General features: G+C 40.6%; 1 protein-coding gene across 1 annotated transcript in view; it reads right to left on the bottom strand.

Moving 5' to 3' along the window:
• The window catches only part of LOC139938377 (transducin beta-like protein 2), a 41326-nt gene that overhangs the window by 8363 nt on the left and 18562 nt on the right, over positions 1 to 14401 (bottom strand). The window contains exons 4-11 of the mRNA XM_071933846.1: positions 8300 to 8362; positions 7481 to 7589; positions 6092 to 6197; positions 5021 to 5107; positions 4134 to 4269; positions 2822 to 2871; positions 1459 to 1641; positions 122 to 311 (exon numbers count right to left, since the gene is read on the bottom strand). Coding sequence (XP_071789947.1) covers positions 122 to 311; positions 1459 to 1641; positions 2822 to 2871; positions 4134 to 4269; positions 5021 to 5107; positions 6092 to 6197; positions 7481 to 7589; positions 8300 to 8362 — 924 coding nt within the window. The remainder of the gene's footprint in view (positions 1 to 121; positions 312 to 1458; positions 1642 to 2821; positions 2872 to 4133; positions 4270 to 5020; positions 5108 to 6091; positions 6198 to 7480; positions 7590 to 8299; positions 8363 to 14401) is intronic.

The following is a 14401-nucleotide window of genomic DNA, read 5'->3' as shown; positions in this document are numbered from 1 at the left end:
AAATTTTCACAGGTTTTTTATTTTATGCATATGTTGAGATACACCAAGTGAGAAGACTGGTTGACAATTACCAATAGTGTCCAGTGTCTTTAAGACGCTTTCATATTACATGTACATGTACCTCATCAGTCTTATTTGACTCTGCATTCGCTCTTTTTGCGTCTTCGTCGTCGTGGACATCTTGATTTTCTTCTCCATGCTGGCGATGTTCGACCGGTAACCAACCACATTGTGAAAGACTCGGATGTGTCTATCCCCGCAGGATACCAGGAACCGGTTGCTAGGGTCAAACCCAATTTTGGTAATGGGTTCTAAAAGGAGTGAATTCGGGGGGAAAAAGTGAATTTCGAGTACACTATTCTTAACACATGGATGAGAATTGACAATTAAACATTCCTGAAAATATTTTAGGCCTTTGCTACCCTTACTTTACAATTGGAACCTCCCAGACTTTACGCAGCAGAAGGTTTACCAACTTTGTGCATCATAAGAAAACAAAAAGTATAAATGACACTTCTGGCGCAAAATAACTAATCAGGGACAGGGATGAGGTGAGGGTGTGTACAATACTAGAACAGAAACGGGGCAAACACCTTCGCTTAAAAAAATAAAAATAATAACTGGGTTCTTTTACGCGCATTGCACAACTAAAAGCACCAGCAACTTAACCCATCCAAAGGACAAGGCAAAAGTGCCTTGCTTAACTTGACACAAGGCTCAAAAACAGGGATTGAGCCTGCCCTCTGCCTATAAAAAACACCAGAGAATGATGTGATATTGAACACTAAAGTATGCAAGTAAATTGACTTTTGAAAAAGTTTTGTAAAAGTGTTGTACACTATTCTCAAAGTTAAGTATTCCCATGAAAGGCAATTGAAAGACAAAACACTAGGGCAAACCAAAATGTACCGGGTTCTTTATTGCACATTGCACAACAGACAGCATCAACGACTTTACAACCTGTCCAAAGGTCAAAGCAATAGTAGTGACATGTAAGTGACATGCTTAAAGACACATGTGTCAAGAACAGGGCCTGAACCCACACTCTGCCGATCAGAAATACCAGAGCTTAATGTGTTGAATGGACACTAGGGCATACAGGCAAATTGACTCTTGAAAACAAACCAAGAAAAAAATGATTTATTAATGAATGTAGTGGTGAACCATAGAGGCACATGTACATGTACATGAATACGTAAGAACTAGAGGGCCCACTGGCCTAGTTATGCGACCTGTCATGCGGCCATTTTTAAAGTCATGTAAGTGTATTTATCATACAACCACACATGTGTAGGCCTCCTTCATATTCAACACGCGCACAATGTCCATCTTACAAAAGGGCGCGTGTGTCTCCTTGCGGTCTTGTTGCGTTTATGCAGGCAGCATCACAAGTACGCCCTTTAGTACTTATATATAATGTACGTACTGTATCTCTAAGTGGTAAACCAATTTTCTTACGTGTGTGAACATCCTCAAAGCTCTCTTCCTCCTCCCCAGTGGTGGCGTTGTAGACCATTATTCTTACCCCTGACGCAATGGCAATAGTGTGAGCATCAGGGGACAGGGCCAATAAACTGGGACCAGTGTGGTCGTAGCTGCCAGTGTGTAGAAGGTACGGGTCCTGGTTCTTGTTGTACTCAACTAAAACAAGAAAACAGGAAAACAGAGTTAGCTGATTTGACTGTTTACTAATAAATGGACCAATTCATGTGCAACATTAAGAGACATAATTATGACACATACAATCAGTACACACCGTTTTCTAATAGAGAACGTTGCTTTCTCATTTCGCATTTGCATAAACCAGGCTTATAGGTTTAAATATTATGGATTTAAATTTTTTTTTTTAGAGATAAATTCAAAATGATGTTTTGCAAAACAAACATGCCATTAAATATTTATTTAAGTTTTTCCATAGAGAAACCAGAGTTTAGGCATAATCAAGCCCATATATGTAGTATTACATTTACATTTATAATAACAACTATGGCATTTTTTATGTATCTGCCAACTTTGATGCTCGTGGCCAATGAGCTCATGGCAATCTCGATGGTCTAGTGGTAAGACAACTGCTCTAGAATGACAAAGGTCGTGGGTGCGAATCCCATCGCGGTAATACGCTTGTGTTTATGTTTCTGTCACAGGACTAGGAAAAGCACGGAGTGAACAGCATGTACATGTACAGTGCTTTACACACATTGGGGTATAGCAAAACCAAGCACCATATGCAAAGGTTTTAGCTCTTCCAGTGGTGTAAGGACACAAGTGTCATGACCAAGATTTGAACCCAGATCCCAATGACTTAAAGGCAGTGGACACTATTGGTAATTACTCAAAATAATTATTAGCATAAAACCTGTCTTGGTGACGAGTAATGGAGAGAGGTTAATAGTATAAAACATTGTGAGAAACGGCTGCCTCTGAAATGCCATAGTTTTCAAGAAAGAACAAATTTTCCATGAATTTGATTTCAAAACCTCAGATTTAGAACTTGAGGTCTCGAAATCAACCATGTAAATGCACACAACTTCGTGTGACAAGGGTGTTTTTTTCTTTCATTATTATCTCGCAAATTCGATGACCGATTAAGCTCAAATTTTCACAGGTGTGTTATTTTATGCATATGTTGAGATACACCAACTCTGAAGGTTAGAACTTGAGCCTGGTATTCAAGACCGCTTGACCCAATGCTCTGCACTTTTTGAGAAGAAAAATCCTTTTACAAACAGCCTCACCACAAAGAATTGTTAAAACAAAGAATAAAACTGTAACAAAGAGGACTAAATGTGGGGAGGTTGGCAATTTACGACAAGTCACTCACCATTTGTGTCCCAAAGTTTCCATGTTGTATCCTTTGAAACAGTTGCCATTCTGAGAAAGAAAAAGACAAAAATAAGCAAAGTTTTCCAAGTTGTGTTGGTACACTGTGGAGTGCTGTGGCCAAGCAGTCAAGTGCACCAGATGCAAGTTCTGGTGTTTCTGACCAGTAGAGTGTGGGTTCGAGTGCCTGTCTTCACACTGTGTCCTCACGGTTTTTCTTACTTTTCCAAGGGCAATAAAAATCGTAAAAAGGATTATAGTAAGAAGAAAATCATGTCTGTTAAGTAATGATGTTTGTTATCCTTACAGTGATCCTGTATAATATATTTTAAAAAGAATCAACAAACTATAGAATAACATGCCTATTAAAGCCAGTGGACACTCCTCACAGTTGGTGTATCTCAACATATGCATAAAATAACGAACCTGTGAAAGTTTGAGCTCAATCGGTCGTCGAAGTTGCGAGATAATAATGAAAGAAAAAAACACCCCTGTCACACGAAGTTGTGTGCCTTCTGATCCTTGATTTCGAGACCTCAAATTCTAAACTTGAGGTCTTGAAATCAAATTCGTGGAAAATGACTTCTTTCTCGAAAACTACGCCACTTCAGAGGGAGCTGTTTCTCACAATGTTTTATAACCTTTCAACCTCTCCCCATTACTTGTAATCAAGAAAGGTTTTATGATGTAAATTATTTTTAATTAATAACCAGGTACTGGACACTAATGGTAATTACTCAAAATAATTATAAGCATAAAAACTTACTTGGTCATGAGTAATGGAGAGCTGTTGATAGTATAAAACATTGTGAGAAATGGCTCCCTCTGATTTAACATAGTTTTTGAGAATGAAGTGACTTCTCACTAAAACATTTGAACTGAATTCAAGCATCTGAAAGCTCACAACTTGTGCGACAAGAGTGTTTTTTCCCATTATTCTCTCGCAAATTTGACTACCAATTGAGTTCACATTTTCACAGGTTTGCATATTTTATGCATGTTGAGATACACCAAAGTAGAATACTGGTCTTTGACAATTACCAAAGGTGTCCAGCCGTCGATTTCACAAAGAGTTAGGACTCGTCTCATCTCGCGTTAGGACGAGTAACTCATCCTAACTTAGGATTAATCTTAAGGTCTGCATGCTACATGTACAGTGCAGGGTTGGGACTCGTCCTAAGTCCTAAGATTAGTCGCAAGTTAGGAAGAGTTTTTGTGAAATCGACGGCAGTGTCTTTAAGAAATGACTTTTTTTATCCTTACTAATCCTGTAAAATATCTTTAAAAACGAATCAAAGATTTATAGATCGCACCTGGTTGAGTCTGTGTTGAATGACAAGTAGTAGACGCTAGCTCTGTGTCCCTTCAGATCCATCACACGTTTGACTTCATTGAAGTCGCCTTCTTTGTTGAAGAGAACCTCCCATACTTTAACATCAGGGGTGAAACCTTCAGATTCCAAACAGAAATAAACACTCAAGTTGAGCAGGCCTCAAATTTAGGGTATCAGTTAGACCCTTCCCATGAAATATGTAAATTGCACATAGCGCGTGTGCACTAACGTTTTGGTTGGCAAAATGAGGGAACATCGCGCTGTTTCGTACCCGGCTAATAGGTGTGTGACGCAGACGCGATTGCGCGTCTGCTTAGTGCACAACTCTATGGCGTTTGCCAACCAATAGGGTCTGTACGCATGCTTGAATGTAATTAGCATATTTCATGGGAAGGGTCCATTCACAAGACCACAGGGCTTGTGGCTCAACATTTTGAGAAATGAGACAGGTGGAACTGAAATGTTTTAAAAACACTGGACACTGTTGGTAATTGTCAAAAACCAGTCTTCTCACTTGGTGTATCTCTCATATCTACATTATGCATAAAATAAAAAACCTGTGAAAATATGAGCTCAATTGGTCGTCGACGTTGCAAGATTGTAATGAAAGAAAAAAAAACCTTGTCACACAAAGTTGTGTGCTTTTAGATGGTTGATTTCAGTATCTAAAATTCTAAACCTGAGGTCTCGAAATCAAAGTTCGTGGAAAATTACTTCTGTCTGGAAAACTATGTCATTTCAGAGGGAGCCGTTTCTCACAATGTTTTATACTATCAACCTCTCCCCATTACTTGTCACCAAGTAAGGTTTAATGCTAATAATTATTTTGAGTAATTTTTTGTCCAATGCCTTTAAATAAGTACATACCACATGAAGCCACGAAGCGCCCACATGGTGATACAGCTGCGTAGTTATTATTCATGTGATGCGTATCGATGGACTGTAGAATCTCACCTAAATATAGGCAACATGTAATACACATATTATAACAAAATTGGGTTCTTGTATAGCATATACAAATAGAGTACTGAAGTCAGAATCAAGGCGATTTATTACATGGTTATCCCTGGGGCATCAGGCATACATGTACTTTAAACATTCTTTAAACGCTTTGGGGAGCATACAACCCCAAGCTGCTTATACTGGTACAAAGGGATTTACTCTACGTAATACCATCTCATCACGCCTAGGCCCCCATTTATCTGTTTATAACAATTTGTCTGTTTGTAATAATAATTTTGGGGGCTAATCGTCCTTACTCACAGCTGAGAGCTGAATTGCGAAGGAGGCGGCTACAACATGTTCGAGAAGCTGGCATGCAAGGGCGCCTTTGGCTGCCAGCCACATCAACCCATTACGACCACGGAGCACAGCCTAGGGTCGACAGTGTTTAAATTTTAAACATTGGTTTGGTTTAGAGGAGCAATTTATGGTCAAGTGTCTTGCTCACCCAACAGGGCTGTCCAGGGCCCATTCTATGGCTCAACTTACCACGAACTCTGTGATTACAATTACTATTCTCCGCTTACGTCATGTACACGTGCAAGCTGTGTCAGCAAAGAATGCCTAGCCCTAGTACATGTAGTAACATGCAATATGCACGCGCACAAGCCAGAATTCCCTGCTTCGGTAAGCGCCAATCCTTTGCTTACGGTAAGCAGAGCCATGAAATTGGGCCCAGGTGTCTTGCCCTAAAACAAAAGTCTGAACGATCGAATAAAGTATTCTGGACCACCACACTGTTCCATTGAACCACCCAAAGTGTCAATGCGCGTTCTCACTCGTGTAGGATTGTTCTCGCAGTTCATCAATGTTGCAACCCAGTTGAACATTCTGGCAGTCCAATGAAATACGAGTGTATGTGATTATGTCAAACTTTTTTAAAATGCTCCCTTAGGAAGATGACCTAAGGTCAAAGGACCTCACCCTATGACCTACCTTTGACATCACATATCTGAATTGTGGTGTCCTTGTACGCCATCATGACGAAGCTACCATGGGCATGGGATCCCAGACCAATGTTGATAATATCTGTAGAAAGTATCTATTACAACATGGGAAAAATAAAGTACAGAGAGTGAAAAGCTGAGTTAAATTTTATTCGCTAAAATATTGCTTGGACAATCTTATCTAGTTTAGGATTTAAGCAGTTTATAAATGTTTGTCCATACAGCTGAAATGCAAGGATGGGATCTGAGGAATGTAGAATACCAAAAAATGGGTTGCTAGCCTTTTTCAAGGGGCAACAAAATCGGGAACAGACTTAAGTAGGAAGAATATCATCCTTGCAAAAAACAAATTTCAGATAAAAGTCTTATATTTTTTTATTTGTGGTGGTGCGACGGTAAACAAAATCGAAAAAACTAAGGGAAGGCCAGAGAAACCAAGAGAAGCTCAGGCATGTGTTAGGGGTGAGAGTCATTGATTAGGAGTACACTTATTATGTTCTAAAATCAGTTTCCCTTGTGGTTTATATTGATATCTGAAACAAAAAGTTGCATCCCCTTAAGGTGATCCCCTCGCTGCGGCTTCCCAGGTTGTATCGCAATTTGGTTGTGTTCCCTGGCTACACGGCAGTTAAGGGTTGTATGGCTTCTGACTGACACCCCAAACAAAGATATTGACAAAATAGGGACACCGCCAACATAGGGCTAGATAGCTCAGTCGGTAGAGTTCCGGCACGTTAATCTGGAGGTCGTTGGTTCGAATCTCACTCTAGTCAATTCTTTGTTCAACCCCAAAATCATTTCAAAATTTACCCAGTCAGTTTCCCTTGTGGTTTATATTAATATTCTAAAATGATAGCTTTTGTAACTTTTGGGTAAATCCCGATGAAAAATCCTAGGAGCTTCTGGGAACAGCATCCTCAGCACTCGATAAATCAAAAGTAATATTTTTTTCTATCTCAATAGATTTTTGCCAAAAAAGCCTGGTTCATACTTCCTACGAAGCGAGTTCAAGGTGAATTTGACGTTACAAGTCTCTTTTCGTAGCGATATGTGCAAGTGAGTTGAGCAGAGTTGAACTGCTGCGAACTATTTGTTGCGAATTTGTGACGTCTACATTCGAAGCAAGTATGAGTTGGGCTTTAGACATATTGAAACAAAATTCAGAAATACTTGTATTTTGGATACAGTTCCTGAAGGCGCGCGACCATCAAAGATTTCGAAAATAGAATTAGCTGTTGCAAACTGCTCCAACCAAACGAACCAGTATTTAATGGCCTGAAGTTTTGACGGTTCTCAGAGTCTTTTTAAAAGGGTAAAATAGAAATACTGTTCTACGGTCGGAACATCAGGCCTTCTTTTACAAAAGAATGTGACGAACCTTCGGGAAGTCCAGAGAAGCAGAGATTGTGCTGGAGGAACCATCTTCTTTCTTGGTCATCTTGAAGACTCTTATGCAGTTACCAATTGACAGACTGGTGATGAAGGCCCTTTACAATGAAAGACAAATCAGCAACAAATCAAAAAAAGGTTGAAAAGATACTGGTGACATGCACTGTTCCAAGTAAATTTACATGTACCATGCATTTATATCTGACATGAGGCAAATTGTGCATGTCATGCATGAGTGAACAAATCAGCAACAAATCAATAAAAAGGTTGAAAACATACTGGTGACATGTAATGTTCCAGGTAAATTTATATGTACAGTACCATGAATTTATATCTGACATGAGGCAAATAGTGCATGTCATGCATGAATACACCACAGTAATTTAAACATGTAAATTGTGAATACTTTTTTGAATTTTGTCCAAAAACAAATCATGTGATGTGCTACAAAATGCATATGGCAGCTTTTGACATTTCTTGGGCTGTAAATACCTTACTGAAAAGGTTTAACAACTGTTACCCTAATAGAAGTTCTGGTAGACCCAGATCTACTTCAGCAACAAAGATGAGATCCAAAAAAAATGTGTCATGTATCAAATACAAGACACACAAAATTGGTTTGGTTATTTATGTTACATTTGCATGTAAGGAATCTCAAAGTACATCGTAAACATGAGTCACCATTTGAACACATTGTCTTCAATAAGTATGACGGGGTTCATGATTTTGTACACCCTTAAAAGAGCCATCTTTAAAAAGAAAAGAGGCCTTTGAGACAAAGTTTTAAACTTGTGAAAGTTTTACTTACTTGCAATCTGGACTAAATTTGATCTTGGTCACGTGATCATACTCAACATTTCCTCTTAAACACCTGTAGAACAAAAAACAAAATGTGGTGTGATAGTTTTTTTTGTTCAAAATATGTGTCAAGAAACACCATAGAGCTATATATATATTGACTAGAGCGCTAACATCCCGTTATAAACGCACTAAGGTTTTGAAGCCGTGTGGGCGCATCCATGTTTATGTACAAACCAATACGAAAATTTGTACGACAATTGTGCGGCTATTTGCATGATAGTGCGTTTGTTCTTTTTTATGTGTCATCGAAGCAAAAAATGCAGCAAATGTGAACGTACAATCTGCTGCTCAGCGTCACAAACTGCGAGCGTCATGTGCGTCATGTTTAAAAGGCGCGTATATTTTTTTTAGTACGTCAATCAAGTCAAAGTTATGGTTTCCGTAGCGCGGACCTACGCGATTGGGCAGTCGCGTACGTAAGCGCACATGACGAATATTTAAAAAATCGCTGCAATGTTTGTAAAATTAAAATCGTTCCGAATTCACGTAACATATCAAACATGTCTGCGCCTAGGGTGGCTTCAAAACGCAGAGCAAGTTAGCGCTCTAGTCAATATATATAGCTCTATGAGAAACACACATATGGATTATAGTGGGCAGTGTCATCATGATCAAGGCAGGCATGTGGATGTACAGTGTATTTGAAACTATGAGCTCTAACCAAGTTACTGCACCTGCAGCCGATTTCACGAAACGCTAGGATTAATCCTATCTCGAGTTAGGATGAGTAAACCTGTCCTAACTTAGAATGGGTTCAATGCATCCTAACGTCTTCGAATACGAGACTCAACTCATCTAAAGTCCTAATATTAATCCTTAGTTAGGATGAGTTTGGTGCAATCGACGGCTAGGCCCCTTTATGCCTTACATGTACATGTAGTTCCTCGGTACCATATCTTCATGTACATGTATGTATGTATGGAGAGAGGGCGTGCACATTATGCTGTAACCGAGTGAGACTTCATAGTTCCATGTACATTGTACGGCCAGTACCTGAGCAGGCCTGTTTTTGATCATGACGACACAGTCACTTTAAAACGGCAGTGGACACTATTGGTAATTGTCAAAGACTACATGTAGTCTTCACAGTTGGAGTATCTCAACATATGCATAAAATAACAAACCTTTGAAAATTTGAGCTCAATCGGTCGTCGAAGCTGGAGATATTAATGAAAGAAAAAAAAAAACACCCTTGTCGCACCATGGTCACACGGTCTACATGTAAATTTGAGGTCTCAAAATCAAATTCGTGGAAAATTACTTCTTTCTCGAAAACTACGTCACTTCAGAGGGAGCCGTTTCTCACACTGTTTTATACCATCAACCTCTCCCCATTACTCGTTACCAATCAAGGTTTTATGCTAACAATTATTTTGAGTAATTACCAATAGTGCCCACTGCCTTTAAAGGGAGACAAACCTGCACAACTCTCCTTGGTAATAGCTGATCATCTCCATGGGCTGATCTATAGGCCATACGGACTAAACTGTATCTTCTCAACACGTTCCAACCCCAGTGGGTCAAAGAGAACACTGCAGTTTGTAACAAAGTAATTGCTGGAGATATTGATTCAGAAAGTTTTCCGCAAAAACGCCATTCAAATTTTATTATTAGCAACCCAAACATTATGCACTGTTCGGCAATTTAATTACTAAAATCGGACGACATTTTTGTGGGGAACTTCATAATCTTAATCATCTCAAGCAATTACTTTGTTTATAAATCGCAGAGTCGTTCTCTTGGACCCACGAGAGTCAGAAAGAAACTTGTTTTCAAGGCATCTTTACATTCACACTGTACGCCCTAATCAATGCAATGATGCAGTGTCAATGTATCTGAGCTAATAAAACAGCGAAAACAGTGCGCTGGGAATGCTGGGCTGTTTGCAACTACACTGTACATGTATGTGATTGTGACTGCGACACAGCTCCTTGTCATTTTGTAGAAGATCATGCTAGGTACCCACTGTAGTGCGATCCATTACGAACACTATTGGCCATTTGTAACTGATCGTGAAACTTCTCTGAAATGTCAGGTTTAGATATGCCAGTTGATACGTTTCTGTACGATTTGGTGAACTTGAGGATGAGATATGGTCACGCTTGGTCAATTTCAGGTGATGTTTGAAGCTTAGCAAGGTGTGCCATTAAAGTAGAAAGCTAAGGGAAGGAGGATAAAAGAGCTACCTTTTCACAGGTGGAGATGAATATACATTTTCACAGCTTGGAGCAAATAGAACATGGCGACACTGAGCAGAGTAAAATCTCAAGAAGACTCCATGCTGTGACAACAGAAAGAACTGCGACATCAGAAGCCTGTTGATAGAAGGCTTCATGGTGGCGTTCGTGTTTATTGTCGGACTCAACACAAATAACAGGAGAGTAGCATGGGCGTCAATCGGGGGGGGGGGGGGGGGGGGGGGACGACAGGGGGACATGTCCCCCCACCTTTTGGAGGGTGGGGGACAAAATATCAAATGTCCCCCACCTTTTTGACCACCTTTATCATGAAGCCCAAGTTTTGCACTGTGTAAGACGAAACCCGGTTTCCCTATGGGCATGATGGGCATTAATCATGTGGGCAAAGGATGACAGGGGGACATGTCCCCCCACCTTTTGGAGGGTGGGGGACAAAATATCAAATGTCCCCCACCTTTTTGACCACCTTTATCATGAAGCCCAAGTTTTGCACTGTGTAAGACGAAACCCGGTTTCCCTATGGGCATGATGGGCATTAATCATGTGGGCAAAGGATGACAGGGGGACATGTCCCCCCACCTTTTGGAGGGTGGGGGACAAAATATCAAATGTCCCCCACCTTTTTGACCACCTTTATCATGAAGCCCAAGTTTTGCACTGTGTAAGACGAAACCCGGTTTCCCTATGGGCATGATGGGCATTAATCATGTGGGCAAAGGATGACAGGGGGACATGTCCCCCCACCTTTTGGAGGGTGGGGGACAAAATATCAAATGTCCCCCACCTTTTTGACCACCTTTATCATGAAGCCCAAGTTTTGCACTGTGTAAGACGAAACCCGGTTTCCCTATGGGCATGATGGGCATTAATCATGTGGGCAAAGGATGACACAATTTTTTTTTGTTCCTCTGTTGTCCTAGATGAATCACATGTGAGGACTCCTGTGTCGGGTATTTGTCATGCAGAAGGTTGGTATCCCCGAGGCAATTCTCTATTGGTATTATGGTCCCATCTGAGGTTCTATAATTTGTCTCTTGAAATGGCTTGACTAGAACCCACTATCTGTCCTGTTGAAACATTTCCTGTGCTTGGTTTTCCTGGGGTAGAGGATGACACAATTTTTTGAAGGGTGGGGGACACTATATCAAATGTCCCCCCTCAAAATTGGCCCTAGATTGCATCACAGAGCATCTAAAATGCAAAATTTCCCCAGGCCCTTAATCGGGCCCGCACCTCACGACTAAAGGCTTCCCATACGCATGAGCCATCGTTGACAGATTTGCACCTCCCCCTGAAAGAGTGGAAGGAACGTGAACCCCCACCCCATTTTCGAAGGGTGGGGGACACAGTATCAACTGTTCCCCGTGTCTTTTGACCACCTTTATCATGAAACTCATGTTTTGCACTCTGGAACTGTGGAGCACTGGAACACAATATTCCCACAGCTCATTGTTCTGTTTCGTTTGCCATTTGGCCTCTAAATGGCCTAAAGATTGCACAATCTAAAAAAAAAAAATTTTCCCGGGCCCTTCAGCGGGCCTGGACCCATGTCGTAAAGGTTTCACATTCGCGTGCTCACTCTTTGGCAGATTTGCCCCCTAAAATTCGTGTCAGATCAACACCTGAACATGCTGTTAACCACAAAGATTCTACTGCTGCTCACATTTTTACAGATGTTCTGTTCCATTCTGTAAGTGAAAGCCTCTTATTGGCCTAAGATTGCACCACAGAGCATCTAGGCCCGGACCCATGCCGTAAAGGTTTCACATTCGCGTGCTCACTCTCTCACAGATTTGCCCCCTAAAACTTGGTTCATAGACATGATAGATCCGCACTTGAAGATGCTGTTAACTCAAAAGGTTCTACTGCTGCTCACATTTTACAGATGTTCTGTTCCATTCTGTATGCCTCTTATTGGCCTAAGATTGCACCTCAGAGCATCTAGAATGCAAAAAAAATTCATTGGAAGCTTCTCCAACCTTGGGAGTTCTTTTATATCAGGTGCCTCTCTTGTTTGCCATGCTTCAACTAAGGTGGGATCTTCTCTAATCAAGCGTCTCTCTTGTTTAGGGAGCTTCAACTGTATTGAGAACCTCTCTCACATCAGCTGCTTTTATTCTTATTCTTATGTAATCTCATATTTGGTTGAATAAAAAAAAAAATTTTTGTACAGATCTATACAAATACTTTTGCAAAAAGATTTTATTCAAAAGTATGTTTTTCAAAACAGTACGCTATCATAGAAATCAGCTGAACAGGCATCTGGATCTGGCATATAACCTCCATCCGGTAGAATGTGATGTGCCACATGAAAGAGATGTTGCAGTACCTCCTCTGACTGGTTCCTCTGTTGTACTAGATGAATCACATGTGAGGACTCCTGTGTCGGGTAATTGTCATGCAGAAGGTTGGTATCCCTGAGGCAATTCTCTGTTGAGGTTCTATAATTTGTCTCTTGAAATGGCTCGACTGGAACCCACTCTCTGTCCTGTTGAAACATTTCCTGTGCTTGGTTTTCCTGGGGTAGTTCTCGCGTCTCACTTAAGGTCTCCTGTATTGGGTATTTCTCCTGTAAAGGATGTGTCTCCTGTCGATAATCCTCTTGTGCTGAGTACAGCCCGATCGAGGTTCTATGACCGCTTGCTTGTTCTGAAAAGTCTTCGGGGACTGAATCTCTGTCTTGCAATGTAAAGTCAAATGAGCCTTTAAAGAGAAGTCGTACAACTTCCTCTGCCTGGCTCTTCGCTTGCTCTAGATGCATCAAGGGTGAGGTTTCCTGTACCGGATATTTCTCAAGCAGCGAGTGGGTCTCCTGCTGCCGCCTCTCTGGTGGTTTGTGAATCTCATTCGAGTCCATCTGCAGTCGGCCTGTCTTATACAGCTTGTGAGTTGTCTTTATTCGGCAAGTGTCTTTCTCTCGATGTACAGCTCTGCCTGAGGGCTTCTGTCGTGAGTACCTCAGGTTCGACATCTCCTGTCCAACATTTGTCTGTGGCAGGGATGCTTCATGTAAAGTCTCCAGTGCTGGATGATGGTGTGATGTCTCAAGTACTGCAGATTGGCCTTGTTGCTGTCCAACATCTTCAGCCACTTGTAAGCGACCGCTTCAAAATCAAAAGCATTGGACAGTTAGAAACATTTTAACATTTAATAGAAATTACATTTGTTTGAAGTGTAATCAGGCCTTATAATAAAAAATGCAGGCAGGTGATTGCCTTAATTCCGTGGGTGCCCCTTGAAAAATTCCTCATAGAGATGCACAAGGAAGAAAAGCCTTGCCCTTATGAAAAAGAAGGATCAGACCTGTGTACACTACATGTAATACTTACCCGTCGGTTTGATCTCTTAAAATATTTTAAACCAGGGGCCGATTTCACAAAGCAATAAAATTGATAGCAGGAGAAGGTGTCAGTGTAACATGTACATTACCATAGTAATTTGTATTGTGACTTTACACTTCACTTAGTCACTGTGATTAAGCTCTTCGTGAAATCCGGCCCAGTTAAAAAGCGTGCACCCAAAGTCAGTCCAGGAGGGTACATGTTTGTATGCACGTCTTTGAACTTGTTTGAAGTGGCTGAAAGATCAGTTACCTAAGCTACTGTATTATACATTGTAATAACTGTATCTGTACTTACCTGTCCCGACAAAAAGAGTAGCATCTTTATCAAAATGTAAGGGGGGAGAGTGAGTGCTTGTGCATTGACAATACATGTTAATGATACAAATGTCACTGTAAAAATATTCATGTTTTCCAATACACTTAGATTCCCATTCATAAACACCTTTTCGGTAAAAAAAATCAACACTTTTTGGTTATAAAAAATTATAATTGTTAAATGATTTCTCAT

Source organism: Asterias amurensis, chromosome 6 (assembly GCF_032118995.1).
Source record: "Asterias amurensis chromosome 6, ASM3211899v1".
Lineage (NCBI taxonomy): Eukaryota > Metazoa > Echinodermata > Asteroidea > Forcipulatida > Asteriidae > Asterias > Asterias amurensis.
This window is presented reverse-complemented; position numbering and strand designations above follow the sequence as displayed.